Source organism: Watersipora subatra, chromosome 9, assembly GCF_963576615.1.
Source record: "Watersipora subatra chromosome 9, tzWatSuba1.1, whole genome shotgun sequence".
NCBI classification, from domain to species: domain Eukaryota; kingdom Metazoa; phylum Bryozoa; class Gymnolaemata; order Cheilostomatida; family Watersiporidae; genus Watersipora; species Watersipora subatra.
Window position 1 is genome coordinate 60,000,953 of NC_088716.1, and position 20,773 is coordinate 60,021,725.

Here is a 20,773-nt window from a genome sequence, read left to right on the forward strand (position 1 = left end):
AAGGCCCACTTTTTTGTGACTCAATGATGACGATTGCGTACAAATAAAAAGGAAGGATCATATGGTGCCTAATTGGAAATAATGCATAACAGCTTCATGGATCCTACCCACAAGTCAGGTATAGTACATGTGTCATCATCATCATCTTCAGCAAACCTGTATTATAGTATATATATATATATCACAGGCTCTGTACACTACATTATTTCAATGTAAAAATTCTGCTGAACGGTACAATATACGGTAAGTGGTTATTTCTTATTTACAATGCAGTCTCCAATTGTCCATATTTATGTTGCCAATATTTTTATGTGAATTTTGATCCACTACTTCACATGTTGGGAGAGTTTATGCCAACTGTACTTTTATTGTATCACTTAGGTAAATAGAGGCTGCAATAGTGCAATTGGCTGAAAAAAGCAAAAAACTTTTGAGTAAAAATGTAAATGCGTTACAATGTCTAATGATGACAGTTGCATTTAGAAAAGATTACCCATGAACACCCTATCATTTGCATTGTAAATTTCACTGCTGCCGACACTGAACAAAATTTGGCATCTGTTGACCAGCAGTGGTCTGACAACTCCTGTTAACAATATTACTTCAGAGGTGAAGACTTCTGAAAAAAAATGTGTCACACAAGCTCTTCATCAAACACCTTGACCTCCAAATTGAACTCAGCTCAGCCATATAGGAGATGCTTCGAACAATCTTGTAGATGTTGTAAGGTGAAATTGAAGAATCTCTTAAATAGGCACTCGTGTGTAAGTTCATTGACAAAGTATAAATGTGTGTATAAATGTAACTAGCGGGAAAGCTGGTACCTGCCTTGGTCCATATGTATAAATGCATGCTACACTAGCTGTTGACCAGCTCGTCACCCACCACCGCTGTGATATGCAACAGATAGCAGTATTATAGTTTAACAGAGAGCGAAGATCTTAATAATTGCATATAACGTGTAAGAATGCTAGTCATGTCTGGTGAAGGTTCTAGCTGGCACAGGGTTACGCTTCGGGGTCGCAAGTAAGACCAACATCATAGTCTACAAAGATAGAAGCAAAAGCTAGCCCCGGTACCATGCAAAGTGAACATTAGAGTTAATCAGATTGGACCAGTTAGCGAGCACAGACAGATTTCAAAAGTAATACCTTTCCCGAAAAAACAGTTTTGTTTTTTAGAAAGGACAGCAGTGTTAGCGAAGTGAACAGCAGAAATTTACATATGATTCCAGATACTGTAATCATAGACCGAGAGGCTACTGGTTTTCTTATGAGAGTTATCCTCCCATAGATTTTAGGATAGCATCATTGAGAAAGATTAGCTTCATAAGTCTATCATATAAGTATCTGAAATCACAAAGTTGAGCATGCCAATCAAAGATATTCATTAGATGCCGTGACTAGCATGAGACAGCAGTACATCAGTGCATGCATGAGAGACTTGTGAGCAGGCGACAGGCAGGAAAGCAATCTTCGGCAATAAATCTAAAGACAGTAGCAGTAATTTTGTTTGTCCCGAATAGGTGTGAACGAGCAAGGGAGAGCAAAGCGAGCTAGCGATGATACTCATGCATATCCTCAAAGCAAGATTCTTCTCTAACACTTTCCATCTATAACACTGAAAAGACTTAACAACATGCGCTCTGTGATCAATCTAACACATTCAGATTTACCAGGAATCGGTCGGCCTGTCGGTAGAATGAGAAGCTTGTATAATGCATCATGACTAATGAACATTCTGAAGCAGCTATTTGTATTTAACAAAACATAATATAAAAGATGTAAAATAACTCTTGAAATTACCATAATTGTGTAGTTCATGCAGTAGTTCATACTGTCGTATACATATTGCAAAATATGACTAAAAATAGAAATATTTATATTGTTCTTAGTTTTCAGGCTCGCTGTGAGAATCGCACATATCCGACTTAGCGAGCAAGGGGCCACAACCGGAGCCATTTCGGTGAAATGGGCTAGCTGAGGCTGGGAGTGGTGGCAGCACAGGTACACCAGGGGGAGGCGCCCTTGGGGGCTCACCACTCGTTCTATACTCTCGGGAGATCGTCCCGGGCCGAGACTGTCCAGTATGTCTAGGCGTATCATACAAGCCAGAAGCCTTGGCTTGACCATAGCAACTGGCATTAGCCGGGCGACTCGCGTAAATTGGATTCTGATGAATCTTTGATTGTGCATACTCACTGCTATATTTAGTGCTGGCATACGCCGGGTCCCGCTTACAGGCGGCATATGAGGGCTGACTGTGGAGGCTATAGCGTGAGTGATTGTTATGGGTGCGAGATAAGTCATTAGCAGGGGCATAGTAATGGCTATTACCTCCCCTTTCGCTTTCACCTTCTCCACGACACTTTAGGACGACCAGGACAACTATGATGAGTATGATTACAATGGGAATGATAACTGCTATAGCTATCACCCATGGTTTAGTCTTTCCTACAACAATAGACAACAGATAACACTTCAATTCATCATATTCTGTTATGAATTTGAAGGAGTCTGCCTAGCAAAACATGTCAAATCACCTCATGCTGTAGTTGACTTGAGCTAGCCTATGAGAAAGTACATAACCATGCATTAAATCCTTATTGAACTGATATTACGATGGCAAACAATGTAAAAATATGACTTTTATAATGTCATTGCAAAGAGGATTAGCAAAAAGGGACGCTCAATGGTAGGCGTGAGCCAATCAGCAAGAAGAGCAGCGCCGGAAAAGCTCACTAGCAAAAAGTAGAAACAGATTGAACTTCATAAAGCCCAAATTTTATGACCATGTAAAACACAGTCTACACTATTTTTCCACTCTTGAATGGTATATATAAATACTTCTAACATAGCGTGTGAATTCTGCCTACACTAAACACTCATTTCTTAGACTGCAAGTTTACCCTTCCGACACTAATTGTACAACATTTCTATACCAAATATACATCCATCATATCTTCCTGCGCAATCCAGATACGATTTAATGCTACAGTGATATCTTTTAACCGCTCAACCTTTGCCTTCCTCATGCTACAAGTACACCTTTCAAACTACAATATTTCCTGCTCCTCACGTATACTAGCATTTAGCACCATCTCATGTGCCTGACAAGCAGCCTGTCTGTAGTGTATGTGTTTCAAGTGAGGCATATACATGTATATATATAGTATAAAAGTCATGAGTATGCAAGAACTTGAATACATCTAAACTCAGTGTACACTGCTGAAAGATGTGATTGCGTCAAAAAAGGCGATCAAATGAAATTGAGACCAATAAAAGGCTAAATCAACAGCTCCAATTTGATGTCATTTTTGTCTTTGTAGACTAACCCTGTACAGAGATATATGCATTTGAATGAGGCCATTTTTTAAAAAGCTCAGATTCGAGCGGGTGCTTCATTTGTGACGTAACGAGTGATACATGTGAAAAGAGTCCACAAGCGATAAATATAAAATCTTTTCTTTAGCCAATCATCAGCACAAAATTTTTATACAGGTCATATTAAATGTTATCGCTCGTAAAACGGGCTGTTTGCGATTTTGAGATTCTCATTGTTAGGGATTTTACTCTATTACTAGTTAATTACGCGCATCGACTAGTAGTAGATTCTAGAAGCTACGTGCATCGACATTGATATTTAATTTACTGAATCAATTGACATGATTAATTTACTGAATTACTGCAGCAGTTTTACTGACTAACAACAGAATTGTAACAATGCTCAGTTCAGCGAAGGTGACGCAAAATTTTCTGAGCGTCAGGTGATTAAAGATTGGGGCAAACAAGTTATGGTTAGAGCTGACAGGCGTCAGCAGCATTATGCTGCAGAGGAAGATAGGAGAATGGAGGTAAATTTATCTTCAACTTTGAGTATCCTATACATATATTCTAAACTAACGAAAATAATTTTAGTACTGATGAATACATCTACTAATAAGTAACATAACTTTTTGCTATTACGAATCATCGTTTCATAACTTTTTAATCGTTTCACAGCTTTTTATCGGTTCACCTAGCTATAACATTTGCTTAAAATTTTCTTTGGCAGTTTTAGCTAGTAAACTAGATTTATGATTAGAATTTATGTTCAGTGTGTAGAAAGTGAAGAAAATCGATTGATTAATGCTCATCTTTAACTCTCAGAAAAAAAGTGTCAAATTATTGGCTTGGCGTACTTATGCTTTTAATCATTTATTTATTTTGAACATTACACTCGCAATCTATCTAACCCTCAAATTGAAAGCTTTCAGTAGATACGCGTTAGAACGACATATGTATGAATGACATTTATTACATTTGTTTTATTGTTACAGGATGTTCATGTGGTTCACTGGCGGAGCAGTCGTGTCGGTCTGGAAACTGCCATAACTGAGATAAAAAGACACAAATGTGTCCTGCACAAACCATAATATGTCTTGTTTGAGTTTGCTGCAGTAGATTAATTTGTCGTATTATATCAGCTGAAACTACGTGAATGGCCACGAAATGGATGGATGTTTTTAATAAAAACTTTATGATGCGATGAAAATTTTTTGGCTTGTAAAAATTATATTATAAAATAATATTGTTGAAGACAATACAAAACATGATTTGCAGAACATATTGAATACATCATAGCCCTGTTGCCATATGTGCTGAAATTTTCTCTGATAGATAGATTTATGAAGTGTAATCAGAGCTGTATTGACAGGTACCTTTGCATAGCTCGACTCAATTTCAACGGGCCAAATATTAAAAACGGCTCAAAAATGTTTATGCTCCACACTACTAAGTGAAAACAGGTGAGGCCACAAACCGCCCACCAGGTGCAAGAATGGCTTTATTAATCTTTTGCCAGAATCGGTGGGTTAAGTGATTTCAACGAAATTGACGTTGTTTTGCGTTAACTATTTCGTTCAACTCATAAAACCATTTGTTTTGTACTTGAATTAACTAATCAAATATGACCAGTAATTTTTTTCTACAAATTGATACTAATAATGACCATATAATGTTGACTATACATGACTTTTTGGGATGCAGTTGGTTTCGCAATATATCCGAACATATTCTTTTCAAAGATGGCGGTGTGCTTATTTTATTTAGCAACTAGTCTCAGTGTGAGTAGCAACTGAAAACTAAGCTGATACAAAGGCCGCGATGAAATAAGTCAACTCGGCGACCTAATCACCGTAAACCGGCAGAATCGTAGTCGGTACTCAAATGTTTACACAGCATTTAGAGAAAACTGATATGATAAGTTTTTAATTTCCCTTATTTGAGGCGTTTAAGGCATTTATAATCATGCATCTGTAGCTGGACTTAACATTTTATTCGAGCCAACATGAGCAAATACAAAATCAAATATATGCCAACAGAGCCGCATAGGACTAGACTTTATCGCAATAGCCGATGTGAATACGAAAGATACAGACAAGTTGTACCACTAGTCACATCATTTTGGGCAAGTCTGGGCATGTCTTCTTTTCCTGAGCGTTTTTACCGCGATCAATTTTTGTCGACTTTAATCTTCAAATGTCTCAACAATGAGATCGCCTAACACAACAAACAACTTATCAACTGAAAGACAAAAAAATACGTTCTTTTAAAATCAACTAAAATTTGACACAATCACATCTTTAATGTATCATACTGCAACAGCGAGGAGTAAGCATAAACTGTATTATTTATAACATGAGTAGACAAGGAAATTACCATTAATGAACATTGCTTGACCTACAAAAGATGAACATGAGAGATAGTCCAGTCGGTACAACTAGTAGACATCCTGCACTAATAGTAACAAGGGTGAGAGATAATCCAGTCGGTCCAACTAGAAGACACTGTGTATTAATAGTAACAAGGGTGAGAGATAGCCCAGTTGGTACAACTAGTAGACACCCTGTACTAATAGTAACAAGGGTGAAAGATAGTCCAGTTGGTTCAACTAGTAGACACCATGTACTAATAATAACAAGGGTGAGAGATAGTCCAGTTGGTACAACTAGTAGACACCATGTACTAATAATAACAAGGGTGAGAGATAGTCCAGTTGGTACAACTCGTAGACACCATGTTCTAATAATAACAAGGGTCGGAGGTCATCCAGTTGGTACAACTATGGGGACAATGAGGTAATAATGACTAGGAACAGAACAACCTTCACTTATTTGTTGAAAAAACTATATGCTCTGACTGACACCAACCATTTTTCAGCTTTTCTGTTGTTGGTTGCAGCATAAAAAGGCCTGTCGTTGTCTCCAACGGAGGTGTGTCATTTGTCAGAATAATCCTTGTCTGAGAGATGGCCTCCTTCTCGCCCAAAGCCCTAAACACTCGACATTCGAAGACGGAGTCATTTTGAAAAACGGCTACAAATAGAAGTGGGGATACTTTCTATGAGTCATTCTATAATGTACATGTAAACCAATTGTGCATCAGACAAGGTTCTTACACAAAATAAATGGCTCACAGACTCATGAGGTCAACTTGGGTCTCTTAAAGGTTGACTTGCAACAAAATTCCCATTACAGTTATTTGGTATCAAAAGATTCACCATGTCTTACTTTGCTGTATTGTAGGTGCAAACTATGTGGAAATGTGATTACAAGCTCTTAAAAGCTCAAAAACGAATAGTTAATTGAAGCCATCACGAAAAGGTCATAGGTTGGAATCCCTTTATTTCGATAACGTACTGAACTCGACGTGGTCACTGTTTTGACACATGTTATCACGTAAAATAAAAGGCTCAATATAAAATGTCTCGTAGCACTAGTTTATGACAAGCCTGTATCAAATATAGATGCTCGCTAGTTTACAGTTTCGTTTCAGCTTGGTCTAATCATGTAATCGTAATCTGATCATGTGATCCATACTTCCTGCTAAATAGCGCGAACAATTTCTGCAGCAGTTTTTAGCTATTACAGGTGACCAATAGACTCCTCATGTTTGTCAGAGGATGGTATGCACGCCTTCGAGCTAAGGTTAAAAAATTAAACTCATTTTTTGGCTAGGTTTTGAGATATCAGTGCTCAAAGTGACAGCATTACAATGATGATGAAATACACGCGTAAGGACAATAGACATGGTTTTAATGAATGTGTGAAGTATATTTGGAAAAATACTTCAACGAATGAGGTTGCATGAGAGGGTAAACAGAAGCACATCGTGTTAGACTACTGCCCCATTTGAGCCATTTTGGAAAGGGATTCCAATTTACGGCGTTTTCATGATAACAGTGATTAACTGTTCGTTTTTGAGCTTTTAAGGGCTTGTAATCATATTTCCACATACTTTGCACCTACACGACAGCAGTGTAAGACATGGTGAATTTTTTGATACCAAATAATTGTAATGTGAATTTTGTTGCAAGTCAACCTTTAATTATCCGCGCTCCCAATCTTGAAGTTGGTACCATGGAGTTCTACGAGAGACTTGTGCCTTTCATATGCCGGAAGGCAAACAGAGCCTAGCTTCATCATCAAGCAAGAAAAAACTATTACTTTGATTATCGAGCCAATATTTTAGCAAAAATGTTCACAAAAGTAGTTTTATGAATGATTCATAAATCAGGGCATTAATTATTGATTATTAATACCCTGATCAAAGGTACTCATCATCAAGCTCTACTATAAAAACTCCAATCCAGAAGATGCAATAACTCTGAAAATGCCCAACTCTCATTCACCAAATGCTATCCAAAAACTTCAAAGCTCCCTATCTCTTTCAGGAATTGAACCCTGTTGGAGCTTCAGTACTCGCTCATCTTGATGACCTTACACAAAATTTGTGTAGATTTCATCAGAGTATTGATATTTTTCTATCATTTACGATTGTTTTGATGTTTGAGGTGATCTGACTGCCAGGATATTTCAAAATTAAAATTGATAAAACTTGATCACGAATAAAATGCTCAGAATAAAAATTTATGCAAAATGACGTCAGCAGTTGTTATCATCGTGATAATTAATATGGGCTGATGCTTTCAAATTGAAGCGTTACGCGTCTCTATTCTGCCAGTTTTTTTGCGATTATAGACATCATAATCGCGCTTTCACTTGATCTGAGCGTTTTAATGGCGATTAAGTTTTATCAATTTTAAAGTCATCTCAAACATCACATCAAATCACCTAAAACATAAAAAAATCGCGATAGATAGAAAAATACTGATACTTTGGGAGAAAACGTGTGATACTTTCGGAGAAAATTTGCTGAAAATTTGATGCAAGTTAATTTTTAAGGAAAGTCTATTTTTACCAGCTCAAATGCTTGAATTATATTTTACACCATTGATAGTATTATTTAAAAAAGTTCTTTCCGGTATTATTGGGTGTTGCATTTTAGTAAGCAATCTGAATAATTCAGAAAGGTTATACAATATAATTCAGAAAGGTCACTTTATGTCTAATGTTTATGGCACGCGCCACAATGTATGTTTATCAAAGTTTAGTAGTTTCACAGCTTATATAATTACTTCAAACTGTTTCTGGTTAGCCTTAGCTCAGACCTTTATAGAATACAGCTTCTAGCTATAAATAAAGGCTGACAGTTTTGCTGTTGGTCAGGCTGTTGTGATAAAAAATCTTTAAAGACAGAATGGAAAAGGGGGAACCCAGCTGCACGTCGTCTCAAATGATGGCAAATTAAACAAACGAGAAGTTTCATGCTGTGGACTGATCTCCTACTGCTTGCTTTCTGTCACAATAAAATAGAGTTATTACCTTTGTCACTAGTTATTATTATTACTACTTTAGTGACTAGAAATATAGTCTTTCAATTATGGTTATGAATTAGAAATGAAAAGCAGGAGCTGGCAAAGCTACCTTGTAACCTTAGGCTCAATGGGGAGGATCGTGTTTTCTTGTTACATAAGGCAAGCCACTTACAGCTAACTTATTCTGACACGCGTGTATATCCACAACAAAATGTAAAATATTATTTCATAAGCATTGAGGTGTGTGAAAATAAATTGCCCATCTCCGATACCACCCTATTACAAGTTATCATAAGACTTACAAAACAATCCCTTGTATTTTGTAAAATAATCTTCAAACCTAGCTAGTTGGGCTCATCAGGGGGAGTCAATGAACAAGGGCCAATTGTAAAAATATTAGAAAAGAAAATTAGCTATGTGCATGCCACAAGGGCGTTTCTAGAGCCACCCGTCCTACCTGTCATGTTGTTGACGACAAAGCTGGCCTTATGTGCATTGACATCAGTACTGAGGACATCAACCTCATATTCAGTAACTCCGGGTGTGTTTCCGTCAAGAACAACTGATTGAAGCTTAAACTCTATCCGTTCAGGGAAGGGATATGACAGAGCCTCGCAAGTAAACTTCACACCCGTCTCTTCTATGCCAAAAACAAACTTTTTGTTGCGTTTGTTGTTTATCAGAGTGGCTTGTGGGAGGCCTACAAGCAAAGACTGTCTGTGTTGAAAAGTCAGCATGTGTTTATGTCAATAAACATTACGTTAAAAGATTACTGTTCCACCAGAAGCTATCCATCAAAACTTTGAATGCGATGATACTGGTACCTTTCGATACTGGTACAAATGTAAAAATGAGATATAGTACTGTCTTTGTCTGACCAAACAGAGAAAGAATGCCAATGATCTTTCTACGGAGAAAATATTATCCTCCCCATGAGAAGAATTAGCCTTGACCCCAGATATAGTAATTGACCCTTACAAAAACATTTTTTAACAGGGGCATGGGAACGTCTGGGCGCAGTGCTAAAATAATTAGCATGCGCATACGATACACGAAATATAATAACGTCATTGATCAAAATGCCTATGTAGTTCAGTGGTAGAGCGCTTGGATAAAAAACTTCAGGATGCATATGCCGTGAGTTCAAATCCATCAAAACGCGAAATTTAAATTCCAAGATGTTTATAGCTATAGCTGGAACTACACACAAACCCACATACATACACACAAACTTTGAAAAATATATGTATATGCATATATAGCCCATATGTAAAGAAACAAAATTAACATCTGTTTGACCTACTTTCGGTATAGGCGATGGCAGCTCTTGGTGAAAAGTAACAACATCAAATGCTGTCAACGGGACATTGTGAAATCTGCGGCATATTTAGCTTGATATATATAGCTATGATCGAATAGTAACAAGTAGCAACGTGACTTAAAGATTTGCGAATAAAACTATTTGTAAACTTTTCAAAAGAAGCAGTTCTTACATTACTAATGTTAAATAAAATTGTAACTGCAACAATAGGATTACTGGTGATTCGAAAAGATGTAAAATATATACTTGCCTATTGCAGATCCATCGATGAACTGAAAATAATCAAACTTATTATGAAAACCTCAAGACCACGAGTGCTTCAAGTATTTTATAAACCCAAAACCTTTACATCGTGACACCACCGGTCTACATAGCCAGCCCTCCACCATCTTATGGTTTGTGATACTATAGTTTATGCACAGAGGCCCTCATGTAACTATATTACAGCATATGTACAGAGGCCCTCATGTAACTATACTACAGCATATGTACAGAGACACTCATGTAACTATACTACAGCATATGTACAGAGACCCTCATGTAACTATATTACATCATATGTACAGAGACCCTCATGTAACTATATTACATCATATGTACAGAGGCCCTCATGTAACTATACTACAGCATATGTACAGAGGCCCTCATATAACTATACTACAGCATATGTACAGAGACCCTCATGTAACTATATTACAGCATATGCACAGAGGCCCTCATGTAACTATACTACAGCATATGTACAGAGGCCCTCATATAACTATACTACAGCATATGTACAGAGACCCTCATGTAACTATACTACAGCTTATGTACAGAGACCCTCATGTAACTATATTACATCATATGTACAGAGACCCTCATGTAACTATACTACAGCATATGTACAGAGGCCCTCATGTAACTATACTACAGCATATGTACAGAGACCCTCATGTAACTATACTACAACATATGTACAGAGGCCCTCATGTAACTATATTACAGCATATGCACAGAGACCCTCATGTAACTATACTACAGCATATGTACAGAGGTCCTCATGTAACTATACTACAGCATATGCACAGAGACCCTCATGTAACTATATTGCAGCATATGTACAGAGGCCCTCATGTAACTATACTACAGCTTATGTACGGAGACCCTCATATAACTATACTACAGCATATGTACAGAGACCCTCATGTAACTATATTATAGCATATGTACAGAGGCCTTCATGTAACTATATTACAGCATATGTACAGAGACCCTCATGTAACTATATTATAGCATATGTACAGAGGCCCTCATGTAACTATATTACAGCATATGTACAGAGACCCTCATGTAACTATACTACAGCATATGCACAGAGGCCCTCATGTAACTATATTACAGCTCATGTACAGAGGCCCTCATGTAACTATACTACAACATATGCACAGAGGCCCTCATGTAACTATATTACAGCATATGTACAGAGGCCTTCATGTAACTATATTACAGCATATGTACAGAGACCCTCATGTAACTATATTATAGCATATGTACAGAGGCCCTCATGTAACTATATTACAGCATATGTACAGAGGCCTTCATGTAACTATATTACAGCATATGTACAGAGACCCTCATGTAACTATACTACAGCATATGCACAGAGGCCCTCATGTAACTATACTACAGCATATGTACAGAGGCCCTCATGTAACTATACTACAGCATATGTACAGAGACCCTCATGTAACTATATTACAGCATATGTACAGAGACCCTCATGTAACTATACTACAACATATGTACAGAGGCCCTCATGTAACTATATTACAGCATATGTACAGAGACCTTCATGTAACTATACTACAGCATATGTACAGAGGCCCTCATGTAACTATATTACAGCATATGTACAGAGGCCTTCATGTAACTATATTGCAGCATATGTACCGAGGCCCTCATGCGCTACGAACTACTTACATATAGCCAAGAAGTAGTTAACAAGAGCCACTGTGCCATTTATTAAACTACATATTTTCTGCCACAATGTTTAGAATTTTAAATATTCAACTGTGTTGAAAGGATTGCTAGTCTGTCAAATCCAGTTACAGTCACCACTCAATACACCATGTGAAATAATTGTAGCCAAGAATTGGCTCCAAGGCACTTGCTCTAGCAACAAAAAGGTACGATAACTTATACATGTACTCACTATTGACTGAGAACTTCTCACTGGCAAAAGAGCCGGTGTAACCCGTAACGGTAGGCTGGCAACGGTACTCTCCCCCATGCTTGACCGGGTTGAAGTCTTTTATAGTTAGAGTATAGTTGGCTCCAGTATGTGCCAGGCTAGATATTACTGTGTCACTAGTTAACACGGATCTCCACACTCCCCTCGTCTGCTTCCCAAAAAATTCCCTAAGAAAGAGAAGATTTATACATCTGCTAAGTGAAGTGAATCATATTTCCTACACTTTCCTAAATACAGTGGAACCTTGGCTCTTGAACATAATCCGTTCCAGAAGATTGTTTAAAAAGTAAAACGATTTTTTCCATTAGAATAAATGCATGTAAATTTAAATCCATTCCAAGGTGAGCAAACAACTTCAGTAAAGTATTTTTTCAACATTTTACACCATAACCTGCACTGTATTACTACATACTATAAATAAATACGAGTATATATTACATCATGTTCAATTTTAATAAAAGGTTTACTATTAATGATGATGGAAATAAAAAACAAAAATAAACATTTCGTATGTTTTGCTCTTAAAACATCAAAAACATTAAAGGTTAAGATACAATACCATAAACTGCAGAAATGGATAATGAAACAGCAAAAAATGCAACAGATCAGTTACATCAAAAGTCAATCGTAGGAAAAAAAAATATAAACAGCAATGCACGCTTACTTCACATCTTTGAAGGAGAATTCTCCTCCAAAACAATTTAGGGTAACTCGAGTGTAGGGGTTATCTCCCTAGCAAATCTCTTCGGTAGAGGATACGTTTTCACGGATGGCTCCTCTCTTTTTGTAAAGAATTTATAATCGTAAATTGCTTCTCCGTTTGTTAACGAATGTTTCCACGCTGTTTCCGGAGCTGTTCCAAATCCAATGCGCATGCTCCGGTTCGGTCGAGAACCGAATTTATGTTCGAGATCCGAGACGAACAAATCTGAAAATCTTTGGTCGAAAACCGAATTAGTCGAGAACCGAAGCGTTCGAGAACTGAGGCTCCGCTGTATAAGGGAATAGAGCAAGATAATCTTCCTCCTGAAAGTGCAGGATGGGAACTCATAATATTTGCCTAAGCAAGCCCACTTTTTTATTCCAATGTGTGTGTGTGTAATCCCTCAAAGAACAAGTATGACGTTTACTTAGCTTATTGCAAGCATCGGCTGCTATGTTTTTAAAAAGACTGTTGCATAAGCAATGGCTCTATGATCTTGGCTGGACATGTCTGAGTTTTATGACAAGGGAATCTCAATGACTAGAGACATGCCCAGTTGCAGAGAACAGCTCAATGTTAGATGTCATTCATGTCGCTACCGGGGGCCTTTTTTCGGGAGTTGAAGAGAATTTCTGAGAATTGAACCCCAGCCTGTTGTTTGCAAGTTCAGCGTTCTACCCTCACCAGGCCACAATTGCTATGTGTCCATAAGGTGCAAGTTTGAGTCATTCAGCAAGAGATCCTCATCATGGAAATGACAAAATGTGCAAGTTAAGTGAGTTTTGTTATTCGCAAAACATCAAATGTTTCACGCTTGCGAATAATGGAAATCGTACTTATAAACGATGTGCATCAAAATATCACGCAGACTATTCCATTCTAAACATTTTCACACTAGTCATTTTTATTTCGATTTGAGCAGTTCTAAATACCTAATATTCTGAATGCCGCTAAGCTGGCAAGACTGCGTTGCTACTTACCCTAGGACACTTATATTTCGCTAGTATTTAGTTTCGTGAGTAGCTCACAGAGTAAAATTTCGAAGTAACTTAATTTCGCAGCTCTGATGAGTGCGAAAATATAGTGATGTGAAAATAAATGCAGTGGAACAAACATAATTATATTCCTCAGGTTCGGTTCACTGAAAAAAAAAAATTTCAATTTGCGACTAGTTTGTAATTGTGAACCGCAGGTAGAATGGTGTGGGCAAGGTCGATAATGCAATTTGATCGCTTGCTGCCATTTGTTTATTGGACTATCAACAGGCCAATTTTCACTGGGGCAGCTGGCCGGCTGAGCCGCCCCAACTTTTTGGGAATTTTTTACGGTAAGTACAGTCCAACTCGAAAAACTCGCCCTCAGATAAAATGTAACATTTCATCTCAAACGCAAGTTCGACTCAAACGGATTTGTTTGGTCAGTTCCAACGCAATGATAAATTCCTTCATATAACTCGACCTCAACATCCTTTATTCGAAAAGTTATTTGCCCAACGGCCATGGACGCGGTTTTTATCGCTGTAGAATGTCACTTCATTCCAAGCCATAGAGACAAACATCAACTTCTAGTAGTTCTTAGGCATCAATATTATCAACATCAGAGGCAAAATATTTTTGTTAACGACTTTTATAAAGGTTTGCAAAAGATTAAGTTTTATCAATCACCCGCTTGGCCGTGTCCCATCGAAAGCGTAAAAGCCTCCGAATGAACTTAAAATAAAATCCGCAAAATTGATCTTTGTTAAAACGCTCAAAAGGAAAAGATGTTTTTTCTGAGCGTATTAACTGCGGTCATGTTTTGCCTATTTTAATTTAAAAACGTCTCGTCAGTCACATCACTTAAAACAAAACAAATCTCAAAAAATTACAAGTTATTGAAGAGGTGTCAGTGGTGAATCCAAACCTTTCCAGAGCCATGCTGCTTGTGTAGTACTGCGAGTGTCAGTGCATGTGTCTTATTTTCTTTCAACACACGGTGGTCACTGCATTGATTGATGTCCCCAGCAAACGATAACGCTAACTAATGCATGTGCATTGACATCAAATTCCAATCATTATAAATCATTCCTAATGGGAAAATAATCCTAAATAATTGCAAAATAATAACATAATAAATTTTGACAGTCAAATTATTTGGTCGGTTTATATTTTAACGATGCTATAGTGGTCGTTAAAACGTTAAAATAAATGTCGTTATAAAATTCAATTATACAGTATCAACGAACAAAGCTATTTAGTTTCGCTTTTTCGCTCGTTTGTTATGATAGTTTAGTTTCGCACATAAAACTTTCGCGAGAGGATGACACCGCGAAAACGCGAAAGTTAGATGCCGCGAATACATAAGTGTCCTAGGGTATTAGTGTTGGGCTGGTAAGGAGTTATTCGCTTTTACCGACACCGAGCGATTATCGGTATCCGGAAAACCAATCATTTTCGGTGACGGCTAGTTATTCGCGGCCGGTTTGATATGATCGGTATTTATCCGAGAAAGCCTATCGGTAATTGGTTATCCGGAAAGATTTTTGTATTTGACAGGCTACAGCATTACCAGCGACGTGTGCGCAAGAGAATCTCCCGCACTATGAGCTGCTTATGAAAGAGCTCATTTGACGTTTCATCCACAATCGCTAGGTAACTGAATGAGAAAGAAATGAGAAAAATGAAAAAGAAAAATCATGCGTCAATTGATGTTATGGTTAATTGCTAATCAAAAAGAGTCGCTCAGCGCACATTGGCAATAACAACCTTTTTCTCAGACATTCTGAAAACAAAACACATGCGAATTATATTATAACTCTTTCTTCAGCAAACATTACCACGCTTACCTATAGGTATCTAGTATTATATTACGTTTTACATTGATAAAATTAAAAACGTAATATACGTTTTATATTTTATCAAATATAAAATGCATATTACGTTTTATATGTGATAAAACCCTATTTGATATTTTATACGTTTGATATATTTATACGTTTTATATTTGATTTATCCCCCTGCCTGCGTTATATAAAAATGGGCAGTAGGTAAGCTGAAATTAAACACACACTGAAAATGATATACCGAACTACAATACCGACAATACCGAACTTTCTTAGTTGGCAAAGGATACCGAATATGGTAAATACCGAGGATACTGACACCGGAGAAACCGACAAAATAGTGCAAGGATATCCTATCCGATACTAAATTATATACTGGCCCAACACTACTACTTGTTGACTTTTGGGGTCAAGAAGTAGTGATGCAGTCTTGTCTTTAACCAATGCTGCTGGTGTCAAATGCCATCATGTGAATGTTCATTGAGCCACTTATATGTATGGTAACTCAACTTGTGGTGCAACTCCATATTCATATCATGCGCACCAGGAAAACCTAGCGAATTATTGCGGCACAAACAAGATTCACAATTCCTTGTAGTAAGGTGCCCTGAGAAGCAGATAGAGTACACTTCTAATTTATCCCATGTTTGCATATGGATAGAAACATCACCATGCAAAATTAACATATAGATATTGCCATTAATCCCACATATAGGCTATTTCAAAGGAGTAAAATCTTTAGTGATGTGTTAATGCGTTGTCAAGGGTAACTGGTGACTTTGCAAGAGAAACAAAGTAACCAATACATTACAAGCAGAGTTGAGAAAAGCCATAGATATATATACCTAGATTGGCCAATAGGGAAAAAGCCTGTCAGACATAAATAGCACGACGTAACGTCACTGTATTGTACCTCACGCTTGACTGCACTGCTGTTTACAATGAATCTAATGGAAAGAAGGAAACAAAATTACATTTATTTTCACATAAAAACCTTCTTGTATACATAATCCAGTAAACTAAAGCAATTCTGTGATAATATCTGATAACCACCATAGATTAAAACTATAAAAGCTATGAATTGTTGCACACAAATCATGAGCCATCATGGCTTTATTTTCAACCCTCTCTTATCCCCATTATCTCTTTTCCTCTTCTCCAAAGAATAAGTTAGAAGGGGAAAAGAGAGAAGGGGAATGGAGAGGGGAAATAGCACACCCACTCAAAGAGCCAGACATTGACTAGGTAAATAGACTAATATGCTGAACTAAACATGACTAAATATGATGAGTATGCAAGTATGTCTGAAGTCAAAAATGAGACAGAGTGATTATTTTACAGCTGGCTATGTAGCTGGCTAGGTCACCAAAGCTGAAGTGTAATGATTGTATCACTAGCATCGTGGATGTTACCAACGTTGATGTAAACCAAGCAACGAATTCCCTAATCACAGTTAAGAATCAGGGTGGCTTGACTTTGTCTTCGCCTGTGGTAATTGAGGTTTGCAACCACAGCGACAAAAGCGCAAGAAAGTGACAAGAGTGTTGCTTAGTAGTGCTGGATTGGTGAAAAACTTTCCCAGGCTAGCACTAACTGCCACCACTAAGAAGCCAGTCACGAAAGGACAATACCAAGTTATTTGTACAGTATGCAAAAGCAAGTTAAAGGTTGACTTGCAACAAAATTCACATTGCAGTTATTTGGTATCATAAGAATCACCATGCCTTACTCTGTTGTGTTGTAGGTGTGAAATATATGAGAAGGTGATTACAAGCTCTTAAAAGCTAAAAACTTATACAGTCATACTTCAACTTACGAGCTTAATGCGTTCCGAGACTGAGCTCGTATGTTAATATACTCGCATGTTGGTGCAATTTATTTATATATCGAACAATTAAATATATATTGCTTGGTTTCCATACTCTAAAAATGCAAATAAAACACTCAAAACAAGATATTGTAACAGAAAGAACATGTTGGTTATTGTCATGATTTACCACATGCTTTCAAAAAGCAACAATTAAAAAATAATACAAGGAAATGTGATTATTTAAAATGTAAAATTAAATACATATAATAGCAGCTAATGCTAGCATTTGCGAGGGAGGGAGATATAAGTTATCCTTCATTACAACAGTTGTCTTTGATAAATTTGAATTTTATCAATGTCTTAAAAGACAAACTCAGAAGCAAACCTAAAAGCAAACTTTCATTTTTAACTTGACGTAATTAAAAAATTTTCGGCGTTCGTAGTTTAAAGTTTCTCGCTGGTTAGCTAATTTTTCCTGTTTCGCTTTCACGACTAGCCGGCAGTCTTAAAATAAATCTATCTAAATACGTTCGCCTTTGTCGCCCTTTCAACATGTTGCGATTAGGACGAACACAGGTGTCGTCACAAAGGATTAATGCACGACCACTAGCCAACTTGTCCGAATGCCTATTTTTATAGTTTTGATAGATAGAACCGGCCTTTTCACGTAGCATCGTTTCAGTTACGCTGTCACCGGACAATTGTTAATCTTTTATTCAATTAAATGCCTGAGCAGTCTCTCCATCAGCGGTCGTGAAGATCGCTGCGCCGTTTAGAAACTTTGGTTAGTCCTTTTGCGAATTAAATGCCCTGAATATAATCCTTCTGTTTGATAATTGTGGATGTATTTCTGTCATATCGCTGAGCTAGCTCAATCACGCATACACATTTCGCATATTTTTCAAAAATTTTCTGTTTAATATCAACTGTTATCATTTGCTTTTTCTTTGCATCATCTTTCATTTTACTGGCAAACTTTCAGTCAACGCAGAGTACTTTTAATTCACATACAGTGTAATTCTGCACTGAAAATCGCGCACAAAAACGCAGTACCAAAGTATAAACCTGAGTAGTTGAAAAATACAGAGTGATGCTGTTCTCATAAAACACATTCGGCATACTTGGCAACTGACTCACGTGCTCGTATCTCAAACATGGCTCATATGTTAGTACTGAAACTTGCTTAAAAGCTAGCTCGTATCTCAAGTTTCTCGTACGTTGGAGAACTCGTAAGTTGAAGTATTACTGTACTTAGTAATGTTTAGTTCAACATGATATTAGTCTTTTACCTAGCCAGGGTCTGGCTTTTTGGGTGGGTTGGCTATTTGCCCCCCCCCCCTCTCCTTTCCTTTCCCCCTTCTCTCTTTTTCCTTTCTCACTTCTTCTTTGGAGAAGAGGAAAAGAGAGAATGGGGATAGGAGAGGGTTGCAAATAAAGCCTTGATGGCTCATGATTTGTGTGCAACAATTCATAGCTTTTATAGTTTTATTCTATGGTGGTTATCAGATATTATCACATAATTACTTTAGTTTACTGGATTATGTATCCAAGAAGGTTTTTATGTGAAAATAAATGTAATTTTGTTACCTTCTTCCCATTAGATTAATTGTAAACAGCAGTGCAGTCAAGCGTGAGGTACAATACAATGACGTTACGTCGCGCTATTTATGTCTGACAAGGCAACCGATGGGAATAGCTATTATTGGCCAATCTAGGTATATATATCTATGAGAAAAGCTATTATCATGAATTTTTGATTGCGTTTGTTTAATTTTATAAAAACGACCCGTGTTAAATGTTGCAAAAATCCCCTTTTTTATACCGACCAAAAGTGAACACGTGATAAGAAAAAAAATGTCACTCAATACATACATGCTTGAGATTAAAAAATTTAAAAAATGAATTATAATTATTGTCGAAAAAAATCAGGTAAAAGATGATAACCCTCAAACAATGGTGATTTGAAGAATGTGCTAGGCATACCAATCAACGCTGAAGATGTTTACGTAAGAGATGTCACTGGGTGTCATGTCTACTGAGCAATAAAATTGCTGCTCAGTTCCATACGCGTTTCTGTCGAGATCTTTGTCCGCTGATACACTCAGCACTACAACACAGGAGGGCATAATTCAACTACATTAGCATGTTCTCAAAGCAAAATTGAGCTTAAATGTTACCCTGCTTGTCAGACTCCCACTGCATGTTATGGGTACGGATCATATTTCTCATTTACACTACTCCAACAGGAATGCACAGAGCGAGGATGGAATTTATAGTATTTCTCTCTATCTAACAAGCTCAAAGGTTCAAAAACTTATCAATCGCAGTTAATCCCCCCAAATACAGAAGTTTTCATAGGTAAAGTAGTCCTAATATTTATCATCAGTTTGTGATGGTATGATGTAACGTTTTACTCTTATATTAATACATAATAACCTACAGGATGATGCAAGTCGATGGATTTAGAAATTCGCGAGTTGGCGAGCAGATAATTCCACGAAAGGTTAAAATCTGCAAATAATCGGGCTGTTGGCTTTTTGCTTAAAAAGGGGAGAATAACTACTACATAAAATTAAAAACTAGTCACTAGTTGTAGGCAGTAAACAGCTGAACTCCAAAATTTTTTGCAACCATCGATGGAGTTAGAAATGTACCAATTGCCTATGTATCGCAATTCTTGAAGGTTGACTTGCAACAAAATTCACGTTACAGTTATTTGGTATCATAAGATTCACCATGTCTTACTTTGTTGTGTTGTAGGTGCAAAATGTGTGGGAATATGATTACAAGCTCTTAAAAGTTAAAAAACGAACAGTCAATCGCAGCCACAAGACACCGCCGTAGTTTGGAATCTCTTTCCAAAACGGCTCAAATGGGACGTAGTTGTTACAAAATGGTCCTGTTTACATTTTCACGCAACCTTATTCGCCGAAATAGTTTCACAAATATACTTCACGCATTCAATAAAACCACATCTATTGTTCTTACGCGTCTGTTTTATCGTCATTGTAATGCTGTCACTTTTAGCACTGATATCTTATAACTTACCGTAAAAATTTGTTAAATCTTTTAACCTTAGCTCGAAGGAGTACATATTATTGTCTGATAATCATGACGAGCCTGTTGGTCACCTGTGATAATCGAAAAGTGCTGCAGAAATTATTTGCGAAGTATTGGGTCACATGATC

At 37.2% G+C, this 20,773-nt stretch overlaps 1 protein-coding gene across 3 annotated transcripts in view; it reads right to left on the reverse strand.

Annotated features, from left to right (window-relative positions):
• Positions 1-1,738: 1,738 nt before the first annotated feature.
• Positions 1,739-20,773, reverse strand: part of LOC137403804 (uncharacterized) — a 35,631-nt gene continuing 16,596 nt past the window's right edge. For all 3 annotated transcript variants that reach the window (XM_068089862.1, XM_068089861.1, XM_068089860.1), the window contains 5 exons: positions 19,569-19,692; positions 12,213-12,418; positions 9,155-9,397; positions 6,191-6,355; positions 1,739-2,453 (listed from right to left, as the gene is read on the reverse strand). In XM_068089862.1, the coding sequence (XP_067945963.1) occupies positions 1,891-2,453; positions 6,191-6,355; positions 9,155-9,397; positions 12,213-12,418; positions 19,569-19,692 (1,301 nt within the window). In that variant the 3' untranslated portion in view covers positions 1,739-1,890. The remainder of the gene's footprint in view (positions 2,454-6,190; positions 6,356-9,154; positions 9,398-12,212; positions 12,419-19,568; positions 19,693-20,773) is intronic.